Source organism: Rhea pennata, chromosome 1, assembly GCF_028389875.1.
Source record: "Rhea pennata isolate bPtePen1 chromosome 1, bPtePen1.pri, whole genome shotgun sequence".
NCBI lineage: Eukaryota > Metazoa > Chordata > Aves > Rheiformes > Rheidae > Rhea > Rhea pennata.
The window spans coordinates 184,896,664-184,915,506 of record NC_084663.1 but is presented as its reverse complement, the minus strand read 5'-3'; the positions used below and the strand labels follow the sequence as shown (position 1 = coordinate 184,915,506).

Below are 18,843 nucleotides of genomic sequence, written 5' to 3'. Positions count from 1 at the left end.
TAGTTTTAAAACCTTTAATAGGCTTAAATGCAAAAAAATACACTTGGTTTACATCTTGTACAAAAATATTTACAAATATTCCTATTAAAGCGTAGGAACAGCTGTAAGGAAAAACTAAGTGCACATGAGCATACCCATATACATAGAAAACATTTCTGTGCCTTAGGAAAGAAAGTGCCTTGTGCATTTAAAAATATTCACTTTGTGAACTCAAAATTAGCAATTTAGTGACAATATTAATTTTGAAATTGCAGTAAGATTAAGTGGAATGTACAATTATGCAACATGCTTTAAAAGATCTGAGTATGCTACATTGCCACAAAAATGGAAATCCATGCACCCCGTTTTGTTACCTTCTATAAACACAGAAGGAACATTCTACAACTTGCATGTCACATACTCCCTTGCTTAGCATTCAACAACATCAAAACCCTGATAACTGTTCAGCTAATGGCACTGAAGTTTTGATATATACATTTAAATCAAAAGGTAACATTCTAAGGGAGTTGTAATCTTCACAAAGACTTTAACTTGTATGTAACAGCAACTTGGGCCCATTTGCTAGAATGCTAGAAAGTGCTTAGGAGTGTTTTTTTTTAAGCAAAGTAGCCTCTGTATTAGACTTTTTCCAGAAGTTTTGATCTTTTTACCTAGGCACTTCCATTAATCAGCCTGAGCTGCTCAGTGCAAAACTTGCATCTTTCAGAAGACACACAATAGGCTGTTACCAGTAGTTCTTCCCAACAATGGAAGAAGCATGGAAAGTTTCTCTGCAAGACAGGTAGATGAGTATGGACTTGTCTGAACTTCATTTCTAAATAAAAATTTAGATAGAAATGTCCAAGAACCCTTTATGCTGAAAACAAAAAAATGATGCATTTGAAAAAGCAACTTTCCTTCAACTATAGAAAACTGACAACTGTACCACCACACTTTCAAACAAAGTAGGATTACTTCCAGCAAATTATGTTGACATCTTAGACTTAGAACACAGTTAAGCTCTAAAACCAGAAGCAGATTTTTCTGCAGCAGGTATTTTGCTAAACTGAAAAGCACAGATGTCTTGTTACACTGTCAGTTTATATCTCTGAAGCTTCTAAATAACTTTTTGCAGCCACAAATACTACACATTCAAAAGACAAGCCCAGTTCCTTGGTACTACCCATTTACCTTCAAAGATAGTTCTTTCCTTTAAAAAAAAAAAGAAAAAGAACCTAAAAAAAAGCAACAGTAAGAATACTTTCAAGTTCCAATACAGATTTCACATTCAAGAGCACTTACATAGTTGACAAAGTATTCCAGCGAGTTTGGTTCAGTCCTGAAAGTGCACATCATCCAACAAATTATGTGATCATTGTTACAGGAGCTAGTGTTTGCCTTGAAGTCACTTCTAGGTAGTCCTAATTCACAGCAATCTTGTGTTGAACTTTTCCTTTTGCCAGCGTCTCCGGCACTAAGAGAAGGTGCTCAAGAGCAATTTAAGTTACTCTAAATTCAAATAGCACATGAGCAGAATTCATAACAGTTCAACACATCAGAAGTCTAATTTCTTCAGCTGTTCATATGTCAGAAAGAACTGGAGAAGTTAATTAAGGAAGTTTCCTGTTTATCACTCAGTGCAAAGTGGTCATTACATTCACTAAAGGACAATGACTTGTGAGTGAAACTTCATTCTGCTGTTAGTTCCCTTGTATATGATGTGGTTGGTTGGCTGTTTTTATTACGTGATACTCTGCAGAATTCCTGTTCCTAATGATTTTAAAGAGAATTGAGGAGGCCACATTATGCAAGCATTTAGATTATGTCACTCCTCTTCAATAGCCAAAACAGGTTTGCTTACAGGAAGAACATTACTACTACTCACTCACTCATCAGTCAAATGCCTAGAGCCCTGTGAAACAGATTAATGAAGTTGTGGAGACAGGCTGAAATACAGGAAGATTTTTATGGCCAACTGCCAACAGTTTTACCTGTTCTGGAAAAAAACACCCACTTGTAACTACTCTGGTAGGAAATTGAGAATTGTTTTACAAGGAGATAATACTCCAAGGTTCACCGTGTGTAATGCATTAGATACATGGAATCTGACTGGAAGCAGTTGACTGAGGAAATGAACTAACATTCCATTCATAAAAAAAGAACACTTATAGTGACATAGCAATTTCTACATAAAACATTATGTTCAACCATCTATTAATACTTGCTGTTGTATGGCTAATTAGGAGTTTTCAGACCTTTGAAAAGGATACAATAATATTCCAAGGACCAAGTCTCAACCAGTTTGGCCAAAATCCTTTATACAAAGCAAAAAAGCCTTCATTCTTCCATGTCTGGAAAAAGCAGGAACAAATAAGCACTTGCAGAGTTCTGCACTAGTCTAGGCAGTATCACAGCAGGAAGGAATCTATCACTGAAGGAAGCATTAGTACCTCTAATCTGAATGTAAGTGTTGTCTGTTCAAAGAAGTGTTTCTCTGTTATTAATAATCCTTGCAGCATTAGTGTACCCCAGAAAGACAGCCTCACATTTAAAACCTAATCTGAATTTGTCCAAATCACGTCCTTTGACTTCTCTATTAAAAACCTTGCATGCAGCTCTATGCAAGACTGCTGTTAATATGAGGCATCCCTTGTAGGATGTTTTTTCAACTTATTTTGTGGATGGTATGGTCAACCTGGGCAAGTTAGAAAATATTTACTCCAACACCTCTTCCTGTTTAAGTCAGTCCGCTATTTCACACTGACATTCAAAGAAGTACCACAGTTTATGTATATTTATTCCACCTCTTGCTTTAAATCAAAGGGAAAAAAAAAAAAAAAAAAGGACAAATGGGGACCGCCAGGGCAATTCTACTCTCAGTCTTCCTGAGACTATTTTAGAAGTTAGTAAAAACTTGTGTGTAAGCAATAAGTAACTGCAGATTTAGTTTCCAGAGTCAAGCTTCCCTTAACTTGGCTCAGATTACTGTAGGAATTTACCGCAGCATCACGGAGAAAGGAGACATGCATCCAGCCCCTTCTTGCTGCTCATCCACTTGACTAGCAGTTTAGAATGGTAGCACCCTATGGTGCTGCACAGAAGAAATGCTATTACCAAGCAAGTAAATATAATGGTAAATTTATGAAATAGCCTTTAGATATTTTGCAGAATAGTGACTCTCAGCATTCAGAACTTTCGTGTAGTTCAACCCACTAACCACTAAAGCTGCAATTTTTTTCCTTAAAAAAAAAAAAAAAAAAAAAAGAGTCCTACCTGATGCTGGTAGAGGGAATAGAAACTAACTACTAACTGAAGCTCCAACTTGCAATAGGAAGAGAAGCTGAACAAAATTTACCCTTAAAAAGGGTTTGAAGTCTGTTATGTTCTCCAGTCTCCTTTGTTCCTAGAGGGAAGCTTCGTAAGGAGGATTTTAACTCCAGTCTGACTTCTTCACAAAAAACCTGTTTCTAACTTTCCCATCAACTAGCAGTACAGTTTTAACAATCTTCTCTGCCCATCAGCAAATCCTAGATCTCTTGCTCTTCTCTGCTTTGTCCAGTCAACACCTAGGACACCAACAGCTTCCTATACACTCTTCTCTATATGCAGGATTATCTTTCTTCCTTGACATCACCTTGTCTATACTAGGCTTTCCATAATCTAGAGTGCAACAGAATGCAACATATACCCCAGAAAATGTTGTTCAAGAATTAAGTATGAAATAATTGTTTATCAGTGTTCTATGTTTAAAAGTAAAATACTGTACTAAGATTCAAGTCTTCTGATGCAAGTACTGTAAGAAAATAAAATGCATCTGCAGTGCATATACTGTACCAACCACCCTCATGCAATTCTATCAGGACAGTAGTTTTTTTTTTTTTTTTTAATTAAATGCTTGATTGGAAATATAGCACTTTGAGGTTAAGTTAGATTTTAAAAAACATTTTTAGGAGTTGTGTGGATTAATTTCTAGATATTTTTAGAACAATTCAAAGTTCCACATCAAAATTCTTGCCTGAAGGTATAAGCTTCTACTTACATTGGTAGGCAAACTGTACTTACTTGTAGCAAACAATCCAAAGTACCCTTGTACCTTGAGTATGTCCCATTTTGTTGGCTTTGATTCATCATGCGTGTCCTTACAACATCAACTGGGTTAGATGCAATGGCTCCAGCTAACCCACAAGTAAAGCTTGAGCTAATGAGAAAAAGCATTAATGAAGCCTGACCTACCACATTTAAAGATGCACAAAAATTCCTACAAACAAGTATCATAATAATGAGTGCTTTTAATGCTTTTAAAGTTGTATCAAGATGCTAGAACTACCATTCATTTACTACAAAGGATCATTCAGAAGTCTTAGTATACACACCTTGTATATGGTGCTGCATATTTGAACAGATGGTTATGCATCTGAGAAAAGCAAACATTTGAATGGAATTTTCCTCTAATCTCAATTTCAGAAACTTAATGTTTCAGACTATTTACAAAACAAAATTCCATTTTGGATTTTTCAAAAAAATTACCTTCCCTGTTACATGCTACAATTTAAGATGCTTCTGCATTACAAAATACATCAGAAGTATATTTACATCTGGATGGCTAAAACAAAAGATAAAACAGCAGTCCAATTCTATCTTCTGAAGAGTTCAAAATTAGAAGATTTGTTTCCTATAATGAATTTTGAGTTACCCAACTGAGTAAGCATAGGCAGTTTTACAAACTTACAGAAAGTGTGTATAAATTGTGTCTCCCATAAATCCAGACATGATTATGTGCTTCTTGGTAAGGTCATATACTGGCAGCTCCACTCCAACAACAATAGCTGCTCTCTGCGCTGTCAGGGATACTCCCTGGGAAAAAGAGTATAGCTGAAGGTTAAAGTAGCCTTGGTGCACTGTCATTAGTTTTTTTTTTTCTATTAATACAAAGCAACTGTGTTACACATTAAAGAATGCTATAAATTCAAAAACAATCTTAATTGGGTGTAGGTCTTAGACACATGTACTCATGAAAAATTCAGATAGGTAAAGCTCTTTTGCACATTGAATAGCAATTTCAGTTTCTTTAGAAGCTCAGCAGACAGATGGAGCCACATAAGTTTCCTTGTATCAATGATAAATTAAGATAAATTAAGATCTCAGCTAGCTCCCCTTACTACTAAAGGAAAACCTGAACAAGGAAGGAAGATGAAAGGAAAAACAGAATGGAGGTCACTAAACTCTTCAGAGAAAAATACACTAATAGAAAAATATTTTCAGTTGTTTCAGAACAGCATTCTATTATTACAGTCAGTGACTGTATGACAAGAGTTTAATTGGCCTAAAAACCTATAAGATTGAGTACAAGAACTCCTGAGGGGGGATGTTTGTTATTACCTTTACTTCCAAGTGTTCTTTAGTACTTTTTAAAAAGAACAGAGCATACAAATTGAGATATTTTACATGCAATTCTTGAATTAGTCCTAGAGAGGTCCTCTTGAAGGAGGACCCAGGCAACTACAGGCCAGTCAGCCTCACCTCCATCCCTGGAAAGGTGAGGAACAGCTCATCCTGGATGTCATCTCCAGACACATGGAGGATAAGAAGGTGATCAGGAGTAGCCAGCATGGATTCACCAAGGGGAAATCCTGCTTAACCAATCTGATAGCCTTCTAGGATGGAATGACACTGGCTCACTGGGTAGATGAGGGGAGAACAGTGGACGTTGTCTGCCTTGGCTTCAGCAAGGCTTTTGACACTGTCTCCCATAACAGCCTCCTAGAGAAGCTCAGGAAGTGTGGGTTAGACAGGAAGACAGTGAAGTGGATTGAGAACTGGCTGAAAGGCAGAGCTCAGAGGGTTGTCATCAGTGGCGTGGAGTCTAGTTGGAGGCTAGTGGCATCCCCCAGGGCTCAGTACTGGGTCCCATTCTGTTCTACTTCTTCATCGATGACCTGGGTGAGGGGACAGAGTGCCCCTTCAGCAACTTTGCTGATGATCCCAAGCTGGGAGGAGTGGCTGATACACCTGAGGGCTGTGCTGCCCTTCAGAGAGACCTGGACAGGCTGGAGAGTTGGGTGGAGAGGAACCTCCTGAGGTTCAACAAGGACAAGTGCAGGGTCCTGCACCTAGGGAGGAATAACCCTAGGCACCAGTACAAGCTGGGGGCTGACCTTGTGGAGAGCAGCTCTGCCGGAGGAGGACCTGGGAGTGCTGGTGGATGACAAATTGACCATGAGCCAGCAATGTGCCCTTGTGGCCAGGAAGGCCAATGGTCTCCTGGGGTGCATTGGGCAGAGTGTTGGCAGCAGGTGGAGGGAGGTGATCCTGCCCCTCTACTCAGCCCTGGGGAGGCCTCATCTCGAGTGCTGTGTGCAGTTTCGGGCTCCCCAGTGCAAGAGAGACATGGAGCTACTGGAGAGAGTCCAGCATAGGGCTATGAGGATGATCAGAGGGCTGGAGCACCTTCCCTACGAGGAACGGCTGCGAGAGCTGGACCTATTCAGCCTGAGGAGAAGACTGAGGGGGGAATCTTATCAGTGTGGACAAGTACCTGAAGGGAGAGTGTCAAGGGGACAGGGACAAACTCTTTTCAGTTGCCCCGTGTGACAGGACAAGAGGCAATGGGCAGAAATCGAAGCACAGGAAGTTCCACCTGAGCGTGAGGGAGAATTTCTTCGCTGTGAGAGTGACGGAGCACTGGCACAGGTTGCCCAGAGAGGTTGTGGAGTCTCCTTCTCTGGAGATCTTCAAGGCCCGCCTGGAGGCAACCCTGTCTACCATGCTGTAGGTGACCCTGCTGAGCAGGGAGGTTGGACTAGATGATCTCCAGAGGTCCCTTCCAACCTTACTGATTCTGTGATTCTATGATCATTACCCTAACTTAAACCTCCATGTTTGTTTGCCCCCTTTTTAAAAGGTGGAAACAGTACTTCAAAACAATAACCCTTTGTCATAATGTGCTGTAACACCAGTGGCAAAATAGTCATGACAAACTACAAGCATCTTTGCTATTGCTCCCCTCCATATTTTGGTTGAAAATACTGCAAAAATACATGAAGTTCAGTTGAGCAAGAATTAAGAAAATACAGAATAATACTTCAGGTAAATAATTCAAAAAACTTGCCTTCCATAATCCTCTAGTGCCTTCCTTCTGGTAGATCTGTATAAAGTTTCCCATCATGCCTCCTCGTATCGTACTACCTTGGGCTTGCATTCTGATCTGAGATTTATTTGAAGATGAAAATAAAAAAATAAACACTTTCAAATATAAGATCAGTAATAGTTTAGCACAGTTTTACCATCATTGTAAATTACCAACTTAAGTCAGTTTTCTCCTTGAAAACAAATTGGTAGCTGGTATTATCATAACCATGATGCAATCTTTTTAAGTGCCTTAGCTATCTGCTGCCTGAAGCTGCTAATCTGGAACATGTATGTGGTGTAGTTAGTTGCATTAAGTCATCCCTATTTCTATACTCATCTCCATTTATATTAGGCTGACAGATGCTTTCTGCAGAATGTCCTTTATAATGTTGTCACAGGGACATTTTAAAATGAAAGGTTAAAAAGATTAAGTTTTCAGCTAGTAAGAACCAATTTCTTTGGTCTTTTGGATTTCTGACAATGTCCTTGGGAAACTACCCTTTAAATGCTAAATATATACATTTGGTGACAAGACAGTCAGTATATGGATATAGCTGAGAAATAACTAGTTGAAGCCATGCTTGAAACAAATGAATTTATGATTAATTTGCATGTTAAAGGCATTAATTTGCATGTTAAAGTTGCTTGTTGATTTTCTAAGTTAAATACCAATAACTTTTTGTTAACTGGAAAAGAAGGTCCCCAAGAATCATTAAACTAGTAGATTCTAAAGAAGCAATGGTTTCAGACTCAGTTCAAATGACTGATAACTAGCTGGAGCGCTATTTCCAGGGGCACTGGACTACAAAGCCTCTAGCAGAAACAAAGAGAACTTGACATATGGTATTTTCTCAAGAATCATTTAAATCAAAAACCAATCACCAGAATTCTTACCTCTGAACTGTCCTTTGCATACTTTAAGCACTACAATCATTCTACAGCAACAGTATTTCAAGAAAATTAAAATCCCAGATTAAAACATGCAGTAGGTCTTCCACACACACATTATAACATGAAAGTTACAATAAGAGCAATTTTTATCTATTCTTTTTTTCCAAATAGAGAAAGAAATAGCACATGGCTCCAACTACCTCTCCAGCCATCAGTTTCCAAGGACAAACTTTAAATAACTAGTGTGGAACAGAAGGAGGATCCAAAAATTCAGGACATGACTATGTTTTTGAGAAGGTAGTTTAAGAGACAAGAATAAATGCTGTTACAAAACAGAATCACACATGAGTAGCCAGATTCTGCATTTCTTCAAGACAACAAAAGAAACTATACTAAAGTCAAACTACGTAAAGCATAATTACCTTTAAGACATCTGTAGGGTTGGCAATAGATGATGAAATTACTCCCGAAAGAACACCACATAGAATATTTATTGTCAGAGTTTCATCTATTCCATCAACAGAGAAAAAACAGTTTAGCTACAGATTTAGGAAACATAAAAGGCATCACAGCAGAATGATACCTCCCTTCCTATAACTAGGGGGAACAGCTGACCACAGAAGTCTTAATCTGCTCTGACAGAAGTTTCCCTTGCTGGCTCATTTTGTTGTCCTTCAAGAAGACTAGTTTAAGACAAAAATCTCACCTTCTGGATGCTCAACAAACATTCTTTTTAAACTTTGGTAAGTGCCTATTTTTATGGTTCCATATGAAGCTTGGCGTAGCATTGCAGGTGCAATCCTGTAAAACAGGCAGTAACTGAATTTATTAAAAATTGTCAAAGACTGAATGATTAATAAACATTTTTCAGCGTGGGGGAAACTGACCACAAGATATCTACCACTGAAAGGTTTGTTCATTTACTTTTTAATTTAAATTCCCTGTAGACAAAACAAGGCTATATATATAAAGATAACAAGAACATGAACAAACAGTGGAGGGATTATTTTAGACCATGCCTCAACATGTGGTCTATAAAATAGCAGGCAAACTTATCTGAAATAACTGCAAACTACTTACCCTCCCCTGCCAGTCTTTTTTTGGAAGACAAGCACACACTTATTCACACAAAAAATAGAGGAAAATTTGGTTTAATCCACATTCACTTTTTTCCTAAATGAAAGTTACAATGACTGTAGCAATACTGCATAGAATAACTTTACACTTAGCTATATTTTATTTTAAAATAACTCTGAGCAGAAATACTGATACAGAGTGCAAAGATGGAAGTATTCTAAGCTTGAGCTTTGTTTCTTAATTCTTTGATGAGAACATTAGATTTCTCCAAATACCTTTTCAAACTGAAACTAAAGAGTTTAAATACTACGGCTTATGCTCATTTTCAATAGATTGTTCAGAAACTACTACTGTAAGTCAATTAGATTATTTTACCCAGAGTACAAAGCTTTCAATCCTTCTTCTTTGCATATTCTCACTAGTGCATGCACCATTCCACGGTAGCGGATCTCTTTATATTTGGCATCATTAACTTGACCTTGAACCTGTAGACGTGTTTTGGTCAGATCAATTGGGAAAGTACCTTAAAAAATAAAATTGAGGAGAAAGTCTATTAAGTCAATTAAATTCTTTCCTAATCAAAGATGACAAAGAACATCATACGAGTCACTGTAGCATCTATTATATATCAAAAGATATAAAATTCCCTAATCAGGGAAGTGTATCATGTCTATTAAGGCTTTCTGTTGAAAACAGAAAAACAAGATGACATAGAATGAACTAAACCAAGATCAGAGCCCTACCTGCTTCCTATCCATTTGTTTTGTATTCAGAAAAGCTATTATAACCAGTCAACACCATATTGCCTGCAAACACAAAAAAACATAACAAATGGGACACCCCAATCACAGTCAGCCACAAAAGTTGTACAAGTTTGTATTCTTCTAGTGTCTTTGGAGAAAGTTTAATTAAAAGGAAAGAAATAGATGCTATAGAACAAGCTATATGGATGCTCACCTAAGGTCTAAGAAAGCAACAGCAGCACTACCCATTTCAATTATTGCTTTTCCAGACCATTGTCACAGTCTGTTTTCCCATGATTAAAAGTCTATAAAGCATTAGAATACTCCACCACAGCTGCTTCTTTAGTAAAGGACTACCTCAACATTTAGTACTCACCTAAACACTATGCAGAATCTGAATAAGTTTCCTCCTTTAACCTTCTAACCAGGTTTACCTGATTAGAAAAGCACAGCTTCTATGGATTGCTCATCTTTCCTTGGAAAGATTTTGCACTGTTGGCCACTACCAGATCAAAATCTCAACTCAAGTTTGAACAAGATTCATGAGAAGAGACGAGGTAGAAGACAAAACATCAGACAGACTCTATTTGCAATTCTGACATAAGATACCAGGCTAATTATGAAAATAAAACTATTTTTTAAGTAGCAAAATAGTTCCTTTATTTTCACATAACTATCTGGTAAGATTTAAAAGGATGTTAGTATTTTAGGTTTGTCTTTAGACACTTAGATGTCAAATATATCATTTCAGTATAGTAATTATTCTATGTAATATACTAAATAAATCTAAGCATTCAAGTCAAATCAGCCACTGACATTCAAGAAAAAAAAAGAATGTAAACCTGAAACAGAGCTACTCAAAAAAGCTAAAAAGAACAATTTTACTAGTTAAGAGCTTATCTACCCTAGAAAAGAAAGGGTAGGTAGACTTAGGAGCATTGTCTATAAACAGATCAAAACACTGAACAAGGGATAGAAGCCAAAGGACAAAGTCTGTATAAAAACAAGACAGATACAAGTCTACAGAAAAGCACTTCAACATTGTAACAAGGTTCTGAGCAACTTTTCAATTCACAGTGGAGGAAAAACTCTTATGTTTCACTCTAAAGCCAACTATACAATACAGCATCACTGATAGACCTGACAGAACCAAGCCTGTTTTAGAAGGGACCCTCTGTGTCAAGAAAATCATGTAAACAGTTAAAAAGTGCTTACCACACTCTGCAGTGATTGATGCTAAACCTCCGTAGATAAATGGCTTCCAGTTCAAGGCTGACATTATTGATTCTTCTTTCTGTGAAAGATAACAATGATTTAAAGCTTCTATGGATAAAGCTAGTTTATATAAGCACATGTGCATCTGCAACATTTGTCAATTACAGCACTAGGTGGGGTGCACATGCTAAGTTTTAACACAACTTCATGCTTTATGCATTTAAGATGAACTTTCCAAACAGGCTAAGGGGAACAAACCATTTAGTATCTTCGACAACCAGAACAAAGATAATACTGAAGAAAGGCATCTGGATTCAAATCAATGAACCAGTTAGCTGATTTGTTCAGAGAGACAATCAGTTGTTTGGTTCAATCAGTTGTTTTAGAGCAATCATTATCCTCATAGTGAAAGATGAAAATAGTTCATCTTTCAGACATCTTAAGGAGCACTGCAATGAATAAATTCTGATAATTCTGTCCAAACAAATTTTGATTACATTCTGGAATCAAGTGGAATTTTAAGACTAATATTGCTGAAATTCTGTCCTTTCATTCCGATATCAAGATTAACATGTCCAGAAAATATGGGAACACAGTATATTCTGCTCCCATTAAGGTATTCATTCTCACTAATGTTACATGAAACTACTGTATAGAAATGCATAAGGCTTTTTACTGTAAAAGAAAGTTGTTTTGACTTGGAAGTTAAGTGACTTTGACAAAGAAGTAACTGCAAATGGTAAGTATTCAATGATATATGCTTGGCAAGAAGCTAGAGTAATCCAATGATAATCTTAGAAAAGATAAGAATTACAAACCAGACTAGTCCAGCTTATTCAAGTTTGTCCTTCCCAAATCCAGCAGGCCTCTTCACAGGTTATCTTTTTCCTTACTCAAACACTCTACTTTTTTTTTTTTAAATAATATCCTCCTAAAATCTTTGGATTCTACAATCTTTCATACATGAGTCTCATGCAATAGTTGTATTTAACACTGTACTTTGCCTGCATTTTCTACTCCCTGTTACTTTGTTTATATAGCTGTATCAGCTGAAAAAAGTCCCAGATGTGTTCACTAGTTATTTGGCACTAATTCTAAAATTGAACCTTCTTTGATGCCAATAATAATGTCCAAACAAAGCTAACAAAACATGCACATGCTAAGCATGCCTGATGAATAGTTACTGTAGACCTACTTTTCTTCTGTCATCTTTATTTTATGAAAAAAATGCCTAGTCTTCAGTCTTCTGACACTTGAAAAAGGCTATAGGAACTCATAGCACACTTCAAATACTCAAACAAGTCAACAGAAATTCAGCTTACTCTTCAGGCTTCTGAAGAGAACATCACTGATGTACAGAACAAAATAAAGTGCAAGCAAATGCACTCACTATAGAGCCAGAAGCAGAGCAGCAATCAGGAACCACTGGCAAGGACTGTGCCAGCTTTTGAATATGAAAGCAGCAGAGCCGCATCATGTGTATGACACTGCACAGGAAGGACGGAGGCCACTTCCAATTCCAAGTACCTTATATTCCTCTGTGCTCCATGATTTATGACAGACTCATGATTAACAGAGGCAGAGCCAGGTTAGTTTTCCCTATCAGCAGCGACACACATGCTCCTTTGCTTTAAATAGATCTTATTATCCAGATTAAAAATACCAGTTAAAAAATGTAACTATGTTGAAAGTAAAAATTGTATCTTTCACAAATACAACATGATTAATACAAAACTTTAAAAGATACCTGCACTATTGTTTATATTTCATTCACCCTAAGCAGTGAACACTACTCAGTTTTGCCCTGTAATTCTGGTGCACTAGCACAATGCTGAAGCGTGCAAGCTCTGTAAATAAATTTTTCTATTTAGATATATTTACTAGTACTAACGGAATGAATCTTGGATACACATAGGATACTCAGATACAGATACTTTTAGAGAGCACTTTTCCCTTGACATATCCCAAGATTAAACCTTGTATGTTTGCTGTCAAAGCTTGTGCCTCCGTAGGGCTTACAACGCTGGTCTCTTTGCCTGTCATTTTGGTCAAATCAGCAACTTCGAATCTTTCCATTTACCTCTATCTTCCACCCCTTCCATACTTACAGGAAGAAAAAAAACACAGTGGTAAGACTTAGCTCAAAAAAGAACAAGCAACTTTGCTCCTTCAACTCAACTGTCTAACTTCTTGACTTTTTTATCTTTTACCCAGAATTTATTCCCTATACTGGTAAGAAAAATAGTAAGCATCTCCTTAGAAGAACTTCGTATTTAGATGCTTGAGTTTTATCTTTAATGGAGTCTAGCCATCATTATAGATTAAACTGATGTCCTCAATTTTATTAAGATTAAAAAAAAAAAAAAAGAAATAGCTTCAGGGAAGACTATTTTTTTGGTAATGACTAAGGGGACCCAGTAAGGTAGAAAAGCAATACTAATCAGTACAGGACACTGGGTAAGATTAATACAAAGAGTTCTCCATACACTACATGCAAAAAACAGTACTATTTTGCTTGCTTTTACTTGGCAGTATGATAAAATCAAAGGCCCAGATTTTGTAAGAGAACACATTACTGAAAACAGTTCTCTGTTAGAGAACAGACTTCAGAAGTCTAACACCAAGTTCTTCACTGGTTAACTTTAAGGCTTGTAATATCACTCACATTATGCACCACAGAAGACATCTCAATTCATAGTTTTAACTTTTTTTAACAGATTTGACTCCTGAATGCTACAGAAGATTTATGTTAGATGACATACTACTCCTAAAGAATTAGCACCTGTAATATAAGCATGTCTACACGAATATGATTAAAGACTACTTTCTGAGTGCACAGACCACACTTCCCAAATGCATAGCACTTAGACTTCCTCAAATATGATGCAGTCAAGGCTAAGACTAGTAGCCACTGTATTAAACCCTAGCAAAATAGCAACTTTCTTTAAAGGATGGAAGTCAATGCAACTCCCCGCAACCAAAGACATCCCCTAAGAAGCACTGCCAGTCCGTGAACACCTCTAGCCAGACACAGCAACAGCATCTAGGAAGGCAGGCAACATCCAGCGTGCGGATTAACTTCCACTCGGCAACAACCAAAAAAAAAAAAAAAAAAGAAAAGAAGAAAAAAGAAAGAAAAAGAGCCTACCTTCCTCCAGCTTCGGTACGAGGACAAGAGCATCAGGAGAGCAAAATAAAGAAGCGAGCGAAGCTCTGCGTCGCTGCCCGGGAGAACTGGGAAACTCCGGAGGGTGCCAAGCAAAGCACACCTGACCGGTCCCCCCTCTCGCGCCAAAGCGGGATCATGAAAGCTAATCTGATACACGAGGGGCGGAGAAATACCTTCGCCCGGCCAGCGAGGCGGCAGGGACCGGCGAGGCGCACGTGGTCGAAAGGCCACGTGCGCCTCGCCGGTCCCTGCCGCCTCGCTGGCCGGGCAAAAACAGGAGGGGAATCTCGACTCAACCCTCCGCCCCCCCACACACACTCCACTCCTCCTCCCCACCCTGCCCCTCCCCCACGCGCTGAAGAGACGACAGCGACCACTTCCACACTCACCGGCGAGGCTCGCCCGTCACCTCCCGGGGCAACTGCCGCCACGCAGAGCCAGCAGCGCGGCTCTTCCCCGCGGCTTATAAAGCCCCGCTCCTTCCACCGCCTCCGCCTCCGCGGCGCTTCAACCCAACCGCCGCCCCGCCCCACCTCGCAGCCGTTGGGGCGCGCGGAGCCCCGCCCCATCCTGACAGCCGCTGGGGCGCGCGGAGCCCCGCCCCCGGCCTCGCAGCCGTTGGGGCGCGAGAAGCCCCGCCCCATCCTGACAGCCGTTGGGGCGCGCGGAGCCCCGCCCCCGGCCTCGCAGCCGTTGGGGCGCGCGGAGCCCCGCCCCATCCTGACAGCCGCTGGGGCGCGCGGAGCCCCGCCCCCGGCCTCGCAGCCGTTGGGGCGCGCGGAGCCCCGCCCCATCCTGACAGCCGTTGGGGCGCGCGGAGCCCCGCCCCACCTCGCAGCCGTTGGGGCGCGCGGAGCCCCGCCCCATCCTGACAGCCGTTGGGGCGCGCGGAGCCCCGCCCCACCTCGCAGCCGTTGGGGCGCGCGGAGCCCCGCCCCATCCTGACAGCCGCTGGGGCGCGCGGAGCCCCGCCTCGCTCTGTGGGCGGGCGGCGGGGAGCAGGAGGGCTCGCGAAGTGGGGAGGGCTGGCGGGAGCGGGGCGGGTTGGCGGGGCCGCGGAGCCGCGGTGGGGAGGGTCGGTTTGGTTCGGTTCTGGGTGCCGTAGAGGAGGGCCGAGTCGAGGGGTGCAAAAAGGTCTTTGGAAGTGAAAAACGTTTCTTCCTCTGCGCAGTAAGGGGAAGGAGGGACTTGGGACCGGCAGAAAACTCAGCAAGCCACCTTTACAAGCAAAATCCTCCTGGCCAGTCCTTTAGAGCGGCCAGAGCAAGCTCTGAGCCACCATAAGCCACCAAACTTGGGGGAAAAAAAGTCGCCCCACTCTACTAGTCAGAAGTTCCTCCCTGCGCTGCTGCCCTTGAGCAACTCTGACTGGAAAGGCAGGGAGGTATTTTCCACGAGTTTGTTTGACAATACCGTTCCAGGTGACTGGAACAGGCACGTAAGGTATTTCAGTACTGCTGAGTTAATGAACAGGTCGCTCACCCCTCAGGCTTTCTGCTTATCATTAACTACAATAAATTGATGCTGTTCCTCGGTTTACAGTCGTATGGCCATCTGTGCTGCCGGGTGATAACTGCACCATTTTCTGGGTTAAGCAGTGTCGGAAGCACAGCGGTATGTTCTGCAGAGGAACAGAAAGAGGGAGTGCAGGTTTAAATATACAGCTCCTTTGCTGTTAGAAATACCCTGGTGGGTATTTTTAATTAAACAGTTCCACAGATGATTTGTAGCATGGGGCTCTATGCAATTCTAAGTAAGCTTCTTTGCATTACCACCACTGAAAGTATATGCAAAATATCTTATCTGTAAGTTGCACTGCTTAATATTATACATCCAGTTCCCTTCCCGAAGGATCCCAATGCATTTTACAAAACATCAGCTGTGGCCACAGTAATACAGCCCTGTCAGAGGAGGAATGTGAAGGCTATTTAAAGGGGTAGGCCTAACCTTGTGATAGGCAGCAGTGACCCATTCCTTAAGCCTGGAAGAGTACCAGAACCCACTGATCCCTTGGTTCAGAGCCCAGGACTCCCTGTGAAATGGCTGAAATAGCTTGCTCTCCGCTCCACCAGCCCTCAGTATTTTCCTTTCCTGACTGAAGGGAAGACATACTGGTGGGATCTACCTGGATAGTAAAGCCCTGCTGCTGCTGTCAGTCAGCTACTTTGCAAGTAGAGAGGGATGCCTTACCCCCGAAAAGGAAAGTCGTCCTTAGGTACTGCTCTCCCTGCTAACCTTCAGACAAGGCTTGCAGCAGAGAAACTTTGTTTAAGCTTGTCAGCTTGTGGAGGAAGGGGGTAATGCCCATTTAGCTCTCACTAAGAAGCTTGCTATGGCCTCACAACAATTTCTTACTGTGAATAAAAGTGTCAGTCTAAAGTTTGGGTTCGAGGGCTGTAAATGCTTCATACAGTGGAAATAGTCCTCTATTACCAGCAAAGTCCATTAGAGACCTATTCTCTCGGAAACTGTAAACTTTAAATTGTTATGACACAGTCCCACAGAGCTTTTACTCCAACTGCAGTGTTTCAAAGTTGTCTTTGCAGAAGGGTCTCACACAATACCGATACAAACTTAGCCCTCAGAATTGGTACTCATGTTCAGACCCCCCTTTTAAACTTCTTAGCAGCTTCACTTTCCTTTTTTTCCTTTTTTTTTTTTTATCTACAGCAGAGTGGATCTTATTTGAAGTCAATTTTGAATGCTCCTTTCTTCTTTTTGTACAAACATCATTTGGACTGATTCTAACTCTGAATGATTTTGCAGGACTGCCACTTCTGTTTTCAGACTTACCAAATTTCTGTCTGACTTCCCAATTTTCTCCTTTTAAGAAGGACTCAACTCCAGTTTGACCTGAAGTTGTCCCTAGCATTTAGCTAGCTCCTTCTGTTGTTTTTTATCAGCTCAGATGCAAACCAGTTCCTCCTCACATGTTGTAGCTCGCATCCAATCACATTTCTTAAGTATCCACTGGTCCTCAACCATGTGCTTCCGACGAAAAAGGAATTCAGGCCAACTTCTGATACTTTCAGTGACTCTAGAATGTGTCCTCTGAATAACCCCGTTCCCTGCATTTCCAACTCTGTTCATGTTATGACATACTTAGTACTTTATCAACAGCCAATAAACTCTTCGTGGCAAGCTGTCCTAGAGTCTGACATCAGAGCCATATCGCTACTAACCACTTAGTAGTTGACTTTGGTACTCAGCATCTTTTCACATGTCTCTGTGTGACCCATGTGTACTACTGGTCCTACGGCAGTTTTGCCCAAAAGCCAGAGCTTTTCTGCTGAGGTGTGCAAGGCTAAGGTTTGATTGCACAGTTCTCAGGCCTCTAATCTTACTGCTCCTGAGTTTTTGCCCACATTTTTTGTGTTTCTTTTTTTAAACGAGAAAGGCAATCTAGAAACAATTCCACTCAAGAGCTCTGCTTTTTGTACCTTGATTCTTGCTTCAATATCTTTCCACTACTGCCTACAATGGAAAATCATTTCTCTTCTGCTCTTTGCAGTGGTGAAGACAGTTTTGTTTAGTGTCCTACTGCTTAGATGAATGGTTAGTGAAGTGATCCAAACAGTTACACCCATTGTTCAGTCTGGCTTGTCATTTTGTCACCTACTCGTCCCACCAGAGTTTGTCCCTTGGAAACTTCTGTAAATTGTGAGTCAGATAAATTCATCTGCTTTGTTCATCTCACATAGGCTGCATAGCGGAAACAAATCTGGCACGTGAAAGTCAACCACTCCTTGCCCTGGCATGGTTTTCTCATCTTCTGTGTTTGCATTTTCTGTCTCTTGTTCTGACCAGCCAGTATTTACCAAAAAGCCTTTATATTTTTGGAGCTGATTTCCTGAACTACTCCAGATTGTCAGTAGACTTTGGCATCCGAGTATTTACTATCCATCTGCCAAGAGTTCAAAATCTTAGATAATCAGTTCTCTGGTACAGACAAGCACATAAAAAATATTGTCCATGGGTTGTCAGCTCTTCTTGTCTCATACTGGATCCTCACAAGGCTTGGTTAAGTCTTCTACGGAGAAGGAAGAATTACTGAATGCCTTCTTTGCTTCAGTCTTCACTGCAAAGGGCAGCCCTCAGGAATCCTGTAGCCTGGACATGAGGGAGAAAGTCTGGAGAAGAGAAGACTTTCCTTTGGTTGAGGAGGAAAGGATTAGAGACCTGGGAAGGCTAGACATCCACAAATCCATGGGCCCAGATGGGATCCACCCATGGGTACTGAGGGAGCTGGCAGATGTTGTTGCCAGGCCGCTCTCCATCATCTTTGAAAGGTCCTGGAGAACTGGACAGGTGCCTGAGGACTGGAAGAAAGCCAATGTCATTCCAGTCTTCAAAAAGGGCAAGAAGGAGGACCCAGGCAACTCTAGGCCAGTCAGCCTCACCTCCATCCCTGGAAAGGTGATGGAACAGCTCATTCTGGATGTCATCTCCAAACATATGGAGGATAAGAAGGTGATCAGGAGTAGCCAGCATGGATTCACCAAGGGGAAATCCTGCTTAACCAATCTGATAGCCTTCTAGGATGGAATGACTGGCTGGGTAGATGAGGGGAGAACAGTGGATGTTGTCTGCCTTGGCTTCAGCAAGGTTTTTGACACTGTCTCCCATAACAGCCTCCTAGAG

General features: G+C 40.8%; 1 protein-coding gene across 1 annotated transcript; it reads right to left on the bottom strand.

Moving 5' to 3' along the window:
• SLC25A30 (solute carrier family 25 member 30) lies at nucleotides 1-14,345 on the bottom strand. The gene is made up of 10 exons (XM_062566991.1): nucleotides 14,182-14,345; nucleotides 11,034-11,112; nucleotides 9,451-9,598; nucleotides 8,705-8,799; nucleotides 8,421-8,506; nucleotides 7,088-7,183; nucleotides 4,709-4,833; nucleotides 4,042-4,177; nucleotides 2,250-2,330; nucleotides 1-1,576 (listed from the first exon to the last, which is right to left on the bottom strand). The coding sequence occupies exons 1-10, from the start codon at nucleotides 14,212-14,214 to the stop codon at nucleotides 1,535-1,537; spliced, it is 921 nt and encodes a 306-aa protein (XP_062422975.1). The 5' UTR covers nucleotides 14,215-14,345; the 3' UTR covers nucleotides 1-1,534.
• Nucleotides 14,346-18,843: the final 4,498 nt, after the last annotated feature.

Coding starts and splice junctions, on each gene's coding strand:
- SLC25A30 (XM_062566991.1), bottom strand. CDS start 14,214: ATGCTCTTGTCCTCGTACCGAAGCTGGAGGAAG. Junction 8,507..8,704: donor GTTTGTTGAGCATCCAGAAG/GTGAGATTTTTG, acceptor TTGATGGAATAG/ATGAAACTCTGACAATAAAT. Junction 1,577..2,249: donor TTGGTCCTTGGAATATTATT/GTATCCTTTTCA, acceptor TAACTTCTCCAG/TTCTTTCTGACATATGAACA.